This window comes from Agelaius phoeniceus, chromosome 2, assembly GCF_051311805.1.
Source record: "Agelaius phoeniceus isolate bAgePho1 chromosome 2, bAgePho1.hap1, whole genome shotgun sequence".
In the NCBI taxonomy this organism is placed as follows: domain Eukaryota; kingdom Metazoa; phylum Chordata; class Aves; order Passeriformes; family Icteridae; genus Agelaius; species Agelaius phoeniceus.
Genome location: NC_135266.1, coordinates 21,991,541 through 22,004,598, shown reverse-complemented (window position 1 = coordinate 22,004,598; position 13,058 = coordinate 21,991,541). Strand labels below are relative to the sequence as shown.

At 35.9% G+C, this 13,058-nt stretch overlaps 1 protein-coding gene across 6 annotated transcripts in view; it reads left to right on the top strand.

Moving 5' to 3' along the window:
- Nucleotides 1-13,058, top strand: part of STS (steroid sulfatase) — a 107,182-nt gene that overhangs the window by 28,780 nt on the left and 65,344 nt on the right. For all 6 annotated transcript variants that reach the window (XM_077173299.1, XM_077173298.1, XM_077173300.1 and 3 more), the window contains 2 exons: nucleotides 418-540; nucleotides 6,170-6,593. In XM_077173299.1, coding sequence (XP_077029414.1) covers nucleotides 418-540; nucleotides 6,170-6,593 — 547 coding nt within the window. The remainder of the gene's footprint in view (nucleotides 1-417; nucleotides 541-6,169; nucleotides 6,594-13,058) is intronic.

Below are 13,058 nucleotides of genomic sequence, written 5' to 3'. Positions count from 1 at the left end.
TGTAGAAAACCACATATGAGGACAGGGGAAATTCTCAAAGTAGAACTTGGGAATGATCTCACTTAGTCCTCATCTTCCTTCCCTCCCTGTGTACAGGAAAAATAAATTATGCAAGATCAACTTCTTAAAATTTTGCTATACCTTAGAAAATCTACAAAAGAGGCTACAGCTGTTTATGTGATGGCTGGTCCCATGGTTATAAGCTCAGAATTTTTTTCTCCATGTCTGTTTCTGGTGTCAATACAGGAAATACCTCACTCATGTAAATGGATGATTGTACCTTCCACTTGCAACACGTAGTGTCTGATTGTAATATGTCATTTAAGTGATACCACCTATGGCAAAAAGGTGCATGCAGGACTAATGAATGGAAATTCTTTGTATTATCCTGGTCTCATTCATTTTTATTGTATTTAGGAATGGCTGCCTTCTCACGAGTTGGTGTCTTCTTATTTTCTGCCTCTTCTGGGGGACTTTCTTCTGAAGAAATAACTTTTTCCAAACTCCTGAAGCAGAAAGGTTATGCAACAGCTCTAATAGGTAAACTTGCAGGCATGCACAGCTCTGTTTTCTTTCATTTCAATGAAAAGAACATTAACTTCCTGTATAGGCTTTTAAGGGCCTGCATTAAGCCTTTCTGCCCCACAGCATAATGAATTTATTTTTCTGGAACAAAGCTGAGCACATTCCCATGCCTGTGTGAAACACTAGTCAGGTAAGTATGTCTAATTCACTTGTGTAGTTATAGTCTCATTTTGCATGGTACTGAAGAAACATGACGAACAAACTGAAAATTATTCAAGCTTTTTAAAAGTTATCAGTATAAATAGGAGTTTGATTACATCAGAGAGACAATGAGGGGTTGATCACAGGGGTGCAAGTCAGCACTGTGCTTGTTTTTCACCAGTGTTCCCATACAGTAAATAATGCTGTACCTGGGTTACCATCTAAGTCATCAGACAAAAATGGAGACATTTCTAGGAAATTTCTCAAATTATTTGGTAGATATTTCATATAAAAAGGTATTTCTCTCTCATTATAAAGATAGTTCAGAAAACTGATAGCAGCATAAATATCCAGTGATGGGCAAAAGGAATCATACTAGGTTAATATTAAATAGAATTGTAATTAATGTCATAAAAGTATAACTTTAAAGGTTTCTGAGTTTTTTTCTTAATTTGGCCACTGACTTATTCCACACTGCTTATATTTTAGAAGATTCTTGAGAAGTTTAATTTGTATTACATAATGTGTTTCTGTACTGGAATTGCCAGGGAATAGTTGTACAGAGAATATCATACTGGAATATTACTAAATTGATTTAGATGAAGGATGCATGCAATTTGTTTTTTAAATGAAACAGAAACTTGCAATTTTGAGAGTAATTTCTGTTTAAAAACCCAGGGTGTTTAGCAAGGATAACAATTCCTGCCAGTGTTCAAAAAATGTCTGTATTATGTAGATAAACCAGTGTAAGCGTTCTAACTAAAAATCCTACTTAGCTATACCTCAGTCTTATAAAGCATAAAATACCATGATGTCCTGAAAGAATGAAAATAGAAAACCAGAAATTCTTATCAGAAATGTATTTAATGTAGGTATATTTGAACCATAGTTCAAATAGTTCATAGTTTGAAAAAAAAGCTGTTCATAATTTGTCATGTTCCTTGTGGACTTGATTTCTATTTCTCCGTATTCAATTAAAGACTGGGTTTTTTCTGTTTGTAACAAGCACAGTAATACAACTCATTTTCTGGGGCTGACCCAGTTAATGTTCTTTTTTTAACTAATTTTGCTGCAGCATGACAGCTTGCCACTTAGATCTCCAGAAGTTCTCTCCATGATGCTTAATGAAAAATTCTTCCAAGTGGCCTGAGTGATAGCTATGAGACCATAAAATGTAATATTACCATATCCTTAGAGTATAATGAAGGTTTCCAAAAATCAAGAAGTGCATTAAAATTAGCAATAAAGCATATGTAAATGACAAAAAGAAAAATTATGTAGATTTGAAGACTAGATAGACAGTCTGATTCACAGCCAGCATATTTTCTGCTTTTGCTGGTGTTCTTATCACATCATATTGGTCTAGGTCAGGGAGTCTTTGCTTGGTTCAATCTAATTCAGCAGTTCCCAAAAAATTAATTGTCATATCCTGCACCAGTGATGGATTGGCATAAGGTTAATTTGAAGCCTTTCTGATCCTCAAGCCTGTAGTGTCATTTCTATATTTTTGGTCAATCTCCTCTCTGAGGACAGTATTTTTCTTCCCTAGGTGCATTTTTGTTTCTTTTTAATTTTTTTTTTCTCCTCTGAATATGTGCTTTCTTTTGTTTGATATGTCCCAAAGTATATTTTATCTATAAATCTACTTTATGTATACACTTTTCTACCTCATTGTTTTCCCCTGTGACATAAAGAAGGTGACAACCAATAGATCTGTCAGGAAAGCACACAATCAGATCTGCAACACAACAAAGTTCTATCAAAAAAAGCAGATGCATAGAATACATAATATTTCACCAGTAGGAAGAAATGCTGGTGTTTTGTTGGAAATAGCAATTCATAATACAAAAATTCCCCTTAAATTTGATAGATAGTATTTTAACTACTGCTATACTCAATTACAGTAGAGTAAAGGTTAATTTCATCACTGTTGCTATCCAGTGTGTTGTCCAGCATCCAGAGAAGTTTAAAATCCACTTATGTAGCTTATATCCAAAGCTAAAATACTAATTGATAACTGGTACTTATTTCTTTCAGAATGAAGTATTTTAATGTTTGGGCACATCACAGTAGTAAGGTGTCCAAGATTGACTGAGTCTATGGAGTGGAGTTAATACCACAGTTATTCATAAAACAGCCTAAAATCTGTCCATGTTAATACCATATGTACATACACTTCTTATAAATTTTGCTATGTACTTCAAATAAATATATTTCCTAAGAACATAAAATATTTCTGTTTGCATCTTGCTCCACATCTTGTACCTTGCCATTTGTCCGAAAACCACAAAATCATTCCAAAACATATTTATCATTACATAAAAATCAGTCTTTGTACCAAAACCACTACAGTATTTCTCCTTTTTCCACTATCTGAGGGAAAAATACAGGGGAAACATGGATTTCTGTAGTGTCCTTAAGGTTCTGCATTTTGAAAAATGGAGTTTCAAGTGAAATTTCTTGGCTGAATAGGACTTGCTTCTCACTTCCACTTGCCTTTCATTGCATTGCTTTCGTTCTGCAGAAGTCTTAATTGTGGCTGATGGAGAGGGAAAAAAGCCTAGGTCTGAAATTATTACGGTACTCATAATTTACAATTAACAGCATAAATTTCACTCAAAAGCTTGGTAGAATCTGTTGAAATGCTTATGATGCTTATGTGAAGTGTCCATTCTATGAAGCATCACTTGGCAAAGAGATGAGAGCATTTTGCATTGCTCTCAGATTCAGAAGGGCCCCAGAATCTAAAGCACATTACAGTAATCTGTTCAAGCACTAGCTCAAGGCAGGGGTTATTGTCACAAGGAGTGAAGCAAAACATGTATTGTGCACCCAGCCATCACTTGCTTTTTCAGAGTAGTGCAGGATCTATCAAAACCTTCTACCTCCCCAGCCATTTGAGAATGGCAGTTGTGTCATTCCATCACAGCTCCCAATATAATTTGAGTGGGGGCTTCTGTTGTTTCTCCTGCTAACCTGATCTCTGCTTTGCTTGGCTTAAGTTGCTTCTCAACAAATCTTTTTCTGAGGCCCAAGTTTGTCTTGACATTGAACAATTTGTTGTGCTTGCTAAAGAAAGTCTTTAGATAAAAATAGGACTTATATTTCTCCCTGCCCTAATTTGTTATTGCAAGGTTTTTCTATCCTGGATTGTAGTTGAGATCCAGTTAAAAAATCCACTATGTATCATAAGAAGTGACCTTGAAGGTATACTTAATTTGCTTGAGTTTATTTTTCGTATTTTCTTACTGAATTATAGGTGCTTTGAGATTAACCTATAATAGCAAAAAAAAAAAAAAAAAAAAAAAAAAAAAAAAAAAAAATTAAGCCAGAAGAGCATTTATGTTCATGATTATAAGCCTCTACTTTTAAATCTAACTTGATGACAGTTGTTTCATGCTCACTGTGTTACACATCTGATTTATGATTATTCCATTAAGAGACTCATTCAAACATAAGAGAAAAATTGAAGCATTTCTTTTCAAAAATCTGTGTCTTTGGGTGCTGGGAAGGAAAATCAGAGTTCCAGCCTTACCTAGCCCTTTATAGCACCATTATAACTTCTGAAATTTCAATAAAATGGTATGTACTGCTTGTTTTTTTACTGACCACAATAATTTTTACTGGACTGTATCAAAAGTAGTGACCAGAACCATTCTGTGCAGAATACCACCAGGAGAATACCACTTCAGATGAGGGGCCATCTGACAGGGAAAAGTTCTGATGAAATGAGAAATGTGTAGAGGCCTTAATTTCACTGGCACATAAGCAGACCTGAAAATGTTTTATACCTGCTATGATGATATACAGAAGTTACTTTTAACTTAAGACCATCAAGATACTTATGAGGACAATTGAACTCAACTAAGCACTCAGATTCAAGACTTCTGCTTTTTCTCCACCTTTGCTGACAGACAAACTTAGGCATATGACATTCTCATCCTATAACTCAGTTCTGTTATTAGTAGAAGAGAAATAAGTACATCCACCTAATTTGCTAAATTTTAAAAAAGCAGAACTGATCCCCATGTTCACCCTCGTTGGTACTGCAGTACCTGCATTTGTCACAGCCAAAGGAAAAAGTGCAGGATGAATACATTGTTCTGGAGACCCAGAAGGAGATGTTCAGGACTGTTTGCATCAGGACTCTCTTACAGTTGTGTAAAAGCTGGCTTGGTTTGAAAAAGGGAAAAATTCTGTATATGCTTTTTTTTTATGTTTTACATTTACTGTCATGAATATTTTGAATTCTCTGAAACAAGTATTTCAAATTTCTTTGGGGTAAGTTATGGGAATGAAGACTTACTGGATTTGTAGTTTTTCTTGTTTATTTCTTTTGCAATCACAATCCCTGAATTATGCCAGTCATGTTTAGGTGTTTGATTCAGAAAAATAAATAAAGTTTGGCCCAGCAGTATATAGTGTTATCTGTTTTGTCAAGGCCAGCATGCTTTTTTAAATTATTCAGCATGTTTTTGTGCTGAGAGCAAAGGCATAGCTCTAGCCATAAGCTAGCTCAATAAGCTTAACTGAATTTGAATTTTTTTTATAATTATGCATTTTATTCAAATAGCAGCTACCAGTTAGGTCTGTTGTGCTAAGCAATGCATAAGCATGTGGTAAGAGGTTGTACCTGAGTCATAGAATGAATTATCTAGATACTTACCATAATCAACATGAATATAGATTGTATTAGTATAATGCAAATCAGACTCAGTGGTCACACAGGGTCCAACATTATTGCAGAATTAGAGCGATTTCCTAGTGGTATAAAATGCTGTGAGAGAGAGTATTTGACAGCAATTTACTTGTTACTGTTGTTTTAATTTATATATATGAAATATAAATACAAAATAATCAGCCTTGTATATATATGTATATTTTGAAGGATGTTGGCAATTTCAGAGATTCCACAATCATTTAAATAATAAATGTTTTAATAATTTTCCTATTATTGATTTATTTTCTATTTGTTGCTTTTTTTTTATTATTATTTTGTCTCTTTTTAACTAGTCAAATTATTTGCCAGAAAAACTTCAGAAAAGATATTTTGTACTTCCATATTTGTTCTTCCTCTTCAATCAGTAGCTGCTACAAAACAGTATTATCTTATGACAACTACACATGCTTAATTTCCAAAGGTATCTGTCTGCTAGGGCTCTGTTGCTCTTCAGTGATCTACTAGCCCACTCAGAATTTAATGTTCTTCAGCAGCAGCCATGTTAATCTGTTTCTAACTGAGATGAAGAGAGAGACAAGAAAAAAAAATCTTTGATGGAGGCACAATGAAACTTTCAATAGAAAATAGTGATCCACACAATAAATGCTGGGAGCAGGGGGATATCAGCCAGATAGTGACAGCTTTATGTTTTAAATAATGCACATTAAAAGTAAGTTTGATGATTTAACTACAAAAATACTCCCTGTCCTTCTCTCTTTGTAGGAAAGTGGCATCTTGGGATGAACTGTGAAAGCAATAATGACTTCTGTCACCACCCCCTCAGTCATGGATTTGATTACTTTTATGGCCTTCCTGTGACCAATTTTAGAGACTGCAAACCTGGCCAAGGCAGTGTATTTTTAAAAGGTGTTCAGAAAGACCTTGTCATCCCAGTCCAAATCACTGGAATCGCCCTTGTGTCTTTGGCAGTAGTGCAGTACATTGGCCTTCTCAAAGTACCCTTCCAAGCTCTGAGTTACTTCTTGTTAATAATCACAATTTCACTTGTGGTTTTGATTTTTTTCTTCTATCAATTTCGACAACTAAACTGCTTTTTAATGAGGGACCATCAGATTATCCAGCAGCCACTGTCCTATGAGAACCTTACTCAGAGACTGACAAAAGAAGCCATGAAGTTTATTGAAAGGTAGGTTTCTAACTGTGTTGTAAGTTAACATTGGCATCTCATGATGACAGTGCTTCTGAAAATTAGGAAAAAAAGTGAGCTGGTGGGCACAGGGAATATGTCATTATATATGATTGTAATTTTTTTCCTTTAAAAGATGACGTTAATCTTGTTGGTAGGAATGACTGTTTGGTTTCCTCCTGTCAGGTATGTAGCTAATTTCTCTATAAAAAGCGAAATGTTTTATTCTTAAGAATTTCATGTAAATTGAAATATGACAAATATTTTGTGGTGTGACTTAATTCTGTGAAAGCACAATGCAGAGTCATAATTCATGACTTTTCTGGAATGGGGAGATGTTCTTCATCACTGAGTTGATGCATCCATTAAAAGGCATTCATATGGCTAATTTTTTAAGATACTGGCATTTTAGATGACTCCACTTTTATAACCATAATTTTGAAAATATTTGATTTTCCAAAATTAGGGTGCTAGCTTCTGCACCTGGGACAGAATAACCCCAGGCACCAGGACAGGCAGGGAGTGACCTGCTGGAAAGCAGCTCTGTGGAGCAGGACCTGGGGTGCTGGTGGACAACCATCTGTCCATGAGCCAGCAGTGGGTGCTGGGGCTAGGAAGGCCAGTGGGATCCTGGGGGGCATTAGGGAGAGCATTGCCAGCAGGAACGTGATCCTGCCCTCTGCTCAGCCCTGGTGAGGCCACATATGAAAAGTTGTGTCCAGCTCTGGGATCCTGAGGACAAGAGAGACACAGAGCTCCTGGAGGAGGTCCAGCAGAGGGCAATAAAGTTGATTAAGGGATTAGAGCATCTCTCTTACGAGAAAGGCTGAGATATCTGGGCCTGTTCAGCCGCAAGAAGAGACAACTTAGAGAGAACCTTATCACTGTACATAAGTGTCTGCCGGGAGGTGTCAAGAGGACAGAGCCAGGCTCTGCTTGGTGGTGCCAAGCAATAGGACAAGAGGCAATGGGCAAAAGCTGATGTACAGGGAGTTGATGTACAGGAGTTCCAGCTGAATATGAGGAATAACTTCTTTCTTGTGCAGGTGACAGTGCCCTGGCACAGTTAACCAGAGGGGTTTTGTAGTCTCCCTTGCTGGAGATATTAAAGAGCTGTCTGGACATAATCCTGGGCCATGTTCTCTGGTTTGACCCTGAGGGAGGTTGGGCCAGAGGATCCCACTGTTGTCCCTTCCAACTTTACCCATTCTGTATTCTGTGATTCTGTGAAAAAAAAAGGGTGTTTTGAAAACTGTGTTTTTAATATTGGGCCACCTAAATATTGGGTTACAAAACCATCCTAAGTCGTGGTTCATTTTTGCTAGGTCAGTTACTTCATAATTGTCACCAAAGAGCTCTTAATGGGATTAAGTCAAAAAAGTATACATTTGTATATTCTAAAATAGAAATCAATGTATTTACAGAAAAAAATATTTATTCACTTTAACTTCTGGAAAAATATGTGTATGTATTTTTCTCCACCACTTTTGACACAAATTGCAGCATTTTTAAAAATACTAAATCAAGATAAAATCATATTTTAACATATAGAATTACTATTATCCTGAATTTCTATTCAACACCCCTGAACTACTATTCTTTAAAGTATGTAGCATTAGTTTCTGTGAACACATGCAAATGGTGTCATTGCTGGATGAAAACACATACCGGGAATCTGCAGCTAAATTTTGTAGACTTAATGACTTTACAGAGCAGCTGCTTCTAGCTGTTAGCAAGAAAAAATGTTTATTTAAAATCTTGATCTCATACTGCAATTTTTTATCATTTCCATCCTTATGAATATTTGATGTGGCTGTTTTTACATATTATACCGAAAAAATGGTTTTTATAACAAATTTCCTTAAATAATTAAGTGTTCCCAACGATCAACATTTTCATAAGTATTTATAAATTAACTCAACCATCTGTATTTCCTCTTGGTGATGGGGATAGATATAAAGATGCCTTCTCAGATACATTGTAGATAATTTAACAGTGAAGTACTTTGTTATTACAAACACACGAACAAACACATTTGAAAATTGTTAAAAGATTACTTGCTTAGTGACCAAGTGTTTGGCAATTTCAAAAGACTCTCAAGTACATGAACTATTTGTTGGTATATTCTTCCACTATTTGCAAGTATATAAAGTGCCTGTAGTGATACTGTTATGTGTATCTATTAATGTTTCACTAGTTTCAATGCCATGACAATGGAATGGTTGCTTCAAAATAGGTGAGTTCAAGATGGAAATCGATGGTAGAAAGCTAGTAACTCTTTTAACTGTATTAATATGTGTAATGTGCACAGTGTTACCCTGTAGATTAGTGCTGCTGTTTGACCCCAGTGTTTAGAGCTGGCAAAATAATGTATAATCTAAGTTAGCATAGCTTTGTTGACCCAGCTAGAGGTAAGTGACTTTACATCATTTAGGCACTTGGCCTCAAATGTCAGTGTAGTTTTCAGACAACACTGATGTTAAATTGAAGTCAAGGTTAATAGCACATATTCATAATTTACAACAAACTTTGTAACAGGAGTGCTGTAATTATCGTGAGAATTATAACCCAGACTCTTCATAGTCAGCGTTATATTAGAGAATATCCAAACATGTTAAAGTATGGAGAAGCAATTAGTGCATTTGAGCAATCTTAACTGTGCCCTTTAATGAATGCACATGCAAAGTATATGACCATAAACCTTACTCTTGGGGAAATGAGTAATTGGATTAATGTTCACTGAACTGATCTGCCCCATCCGTTAGTGTGAGCAACAAAACCAATATTTGCTTTGACACACTAGTTCTGACATGATAGAGTTCATACCTGTTAAATCCAGAGCACCAGTAGACCATTGCTTTTATGAATAATCCACTGACTTTGGCCATTTGTAGGCGACTGGCCACCAAGAGGTAACCAGGTTGCAGAAGTGAAGGGCTACAAGTATTTTGAAAGTCACAGTGCTTAGCAGCATTCTTGTCATTCCAGTTCTTTCAGCCCTTTAGCCACATGTTTGAACACTGAACTTGTCACACAGTCTCCTTTTCTTCAGCTGACACATTAAGCAGCAAACTCAGTCATGTACGCTGTTAATCCTTGTGTACAATTATACCTGAGAGCAAACAATCCTGAAGTTAAAGAATTCAAGCTTTCACCCTACCTGGTTCTAGATACACATTTCATCATCAAATTAAAATTATCAGATATCATGTGTCTTTTAGTTGGTTAAGTAACTTTACAATAAATATATGATGAAGCTCCAGTCTTCACCAGCACTGATATTTCCTGTAAAGCTTTTTTTATGCTATATTTATATGCAATGTATATGAACATATTAATTTTCCAATGTTTTATCTATGTAAGTTTGTTTGCTTATTGCCTTTATTGCCTCTAGAAGTTCTTCAGAGTTCAGGTGATGGACTTCCAGACATTCTCTTTCCTAGTTGTTTCTCAGTAATTTTCAGTTTTGTGATTTGTATAAGCATCAGATTCTTCAGAAGGAATAGGCAAAGTAGGAGAGGCAGTGGGGTAGACCTTTATGCTAAGGAGTGTTTTGATTATCCAGAGCTTAATGATAGTAGTGATAGGTTTGAGTGCTTATGGGTAAGAATCAGGGGATAGGCCAACAAGGTAGATACCAAGGTGGGAGTATGTCATGGACCACCCAGACAGGATGAAGAGGAAGACAAAATATTCTGTAAGCAGCTGGGAGAAGTCTCACAATTCCTGGCCTTTGTTCATGTGGGGGACTTCAGCTTACCAGAGCTGGAAAGGCATTGCAGTGGATAGGAAACTGTGTAAGTGGTTCTTGGAGTGTATGGAAGACAACTTCCTGACATAGCTGGTGAGTGAACTGACCTAGGGAGGGGCCCTGCTGGACCTGCTCTCTGTGAACAGGGAAAGACTGGTGGGTGCTGTGGTGCCTGGAGGCTGTTTGGGCATAGAGACCACAAAATGAGAGTTTGTGATTCCTAGCAAAATAAGGAGAGAGGTCTTCCAGAACTACTACCTCAGACTGCTGGATGGCCGATTTTGGCCTGTGATTCTATACAATCATTAGAATTTGTATTTTTAAAGTCTTATAATGTCTTCATAGTGTACAGCTATGTGCTATTGGGCTTATTTTGGTCTGATCTTTGGAAAGGTGGTATTGGGTTTTATCTGCCTTAGTCCAGTGTATGCATATTACAATTTTTGTTTGCTCCTTAATAGACTAAAAGAGACCAAATACAAAATTCAATGCCCAAAAATGGCACTGGAGAAGAATGTATGCAATTACAAGTGTCAGATCTGGTGTGTGAAAACAGGTAGTAGTTTAGTTGCTTACCCTAATTGTAAGTGGGCAGGTCAGCTCTGTGTATGTTAATTCTAATTGCTTTTTCCTGAGAGGAAGTGTTTACATGTCCTAAACCTAATAGAATGCTCTCTTGGTATTACAATGTATTTGAAAGTCAAATGGGTGCTACTTATTTCATGTTAAATTCAATGTGGTTGTCACTCATACATCTTCAGCACGCCTTTCAATACCAGCTGCACAGAAAATCCAATTTTGCAAAGTGCCGGGGTCTGTTTTCTAGCGTATCAGAAATTAACAACACAAAAATACCACTCTGTGATACAGAATACCTCTCTGAGAAATTTCTATACCTGATCACAAGTAATAATAATATTTTTTAAAAGTCTAATGAAATCTAGTTTTTTAAAAACAGTATTTAAATACTAACTTAGTATATTTAAAAACTGTGGTGAAGGTGAATTTGAATCTTCTTGCCTAGTTTTACCAGTCATAGGTTGCATAAGCATAATGTTCAACATTTTGTAACAGTTAATAAATTGTAAATTTTCTCTTTATCTATTCTATTTTAGTTCTTGAAATGCTGTTGCAACAACTGTTCAAATTTTTTGTTAGCTACTGTTGCAGACTGTGGTTTAGAGTTTTTCCATGTATCATTAGGTCTCAGGATCTAGCAGTTGTCATGTTGCACTGAAGTTGCAGTTCTCAAATCCAGTGTTTTTGTGAATCCTACAAGAATATTCCTTATATTTTACAGCTAAAAAAAAAAAATATAGAGAAGAATTTGTGTATCTCTGTATACATATAATGTATATGTGCACGTATATTAAAAAATGTAGTAACTTATAAGCTCTAGCAACTCTACTAGATCTTCAAGTGTTTTCTCCCAGATCTCTGATTATGCCTTTTGAACAAGAAGGTAACAGGAGGAAAGTGTGGGTTCATATAGGACTTTACCAAATCTTTAGATCATTTAAGAATTATTAGGGTCCTCACTAGTTCTGCAGTGATTGGCAGACTGAATGGTCAATGGAACACTTCTAAAACAGAGGTAGATCTGTATACTGTACTCCAAAGCTTTGTGGATGAGAGGGTTTAGTAATGAGTTTAATTTGTACTAAATGATTTTTTTTTTCTCCACGCTTACAAAATTTTCTTTCAGAGCGAGAGAAAAAGGTTGCATAGAAAGGAAATAAAAACATATGTGTTTACCTTAAGTATTTAAAGGAAGCAATGAAGACATGAAATTGGAAAAGTAGAAGCATCTTATCTATTGGCATAGAATAATTATTTAAAAAATGCAGATATAGTGGTAAAAAATTCTACTTTTAATATCTACTAGAAAGAGTCAGATTTTCTATATATTTGCATTTTTCCTTCTCTTTCTGTTACATTTTCAACACCTTTTATGGTTCTTATAAGTTATCCCCCAGTAGTCTGGAGTTCTTTTTCTGATTTTGAAAAAAATTGAAAATATGACATCTGTGTTTGAAGGTCTATATTTTAAAAGAGCAGGACAGAAACATTCATTCATAAATTCATTCAGACTAACAAGAATTTTAGCACTGTTAGCAGTCAGAACAAAACAAAATCCAGCATATAGAAACAGTCCTGCTTTCATACAACTGAGCCAAAATTTGGCTTTTCCTCCTGCAGGAACAAGATTAATGAAGTGTATTCATCCACTGCTATCACAAAGAGCACTGTCTTACTGGTGATCTAATCTGGAAGTAGAGGAGGCATCTGTGGGGAATAAGCACTAATTAATTTATCCACTGGGGGCATAATGAATAAGAATAATTTTTTTTAGTAGAAGGAAAATGACAGGAAAGGAAATGTAATGTTTCTATCTGCTTGAGTTGATACAGTGGTGATTCACCTAGAGTACTGCGCCTAGGTGTGAGGTGCTCAGCACAAGAAAGATGTGGACCTCTTACAGTGGGTCCAGAGGAGGATCAAGAAGATGATCAGTGGGATGAAACTCCTTTCCTATGGCTGAAAAAGCTGAAGTTGTTTAGCATGGAGAAGAGAAGGCTCAAGAGAGACCTCACTGTGGCCTTCAGTACCTTGAGGGGGCTTATAAAAGGAGGGAGAGGGAATTTTTATAAGGACAGATAGTGACAGATGATAGTTTTAAACTGAAAGGGGGCAGGTTTAGATGAGATGTTATG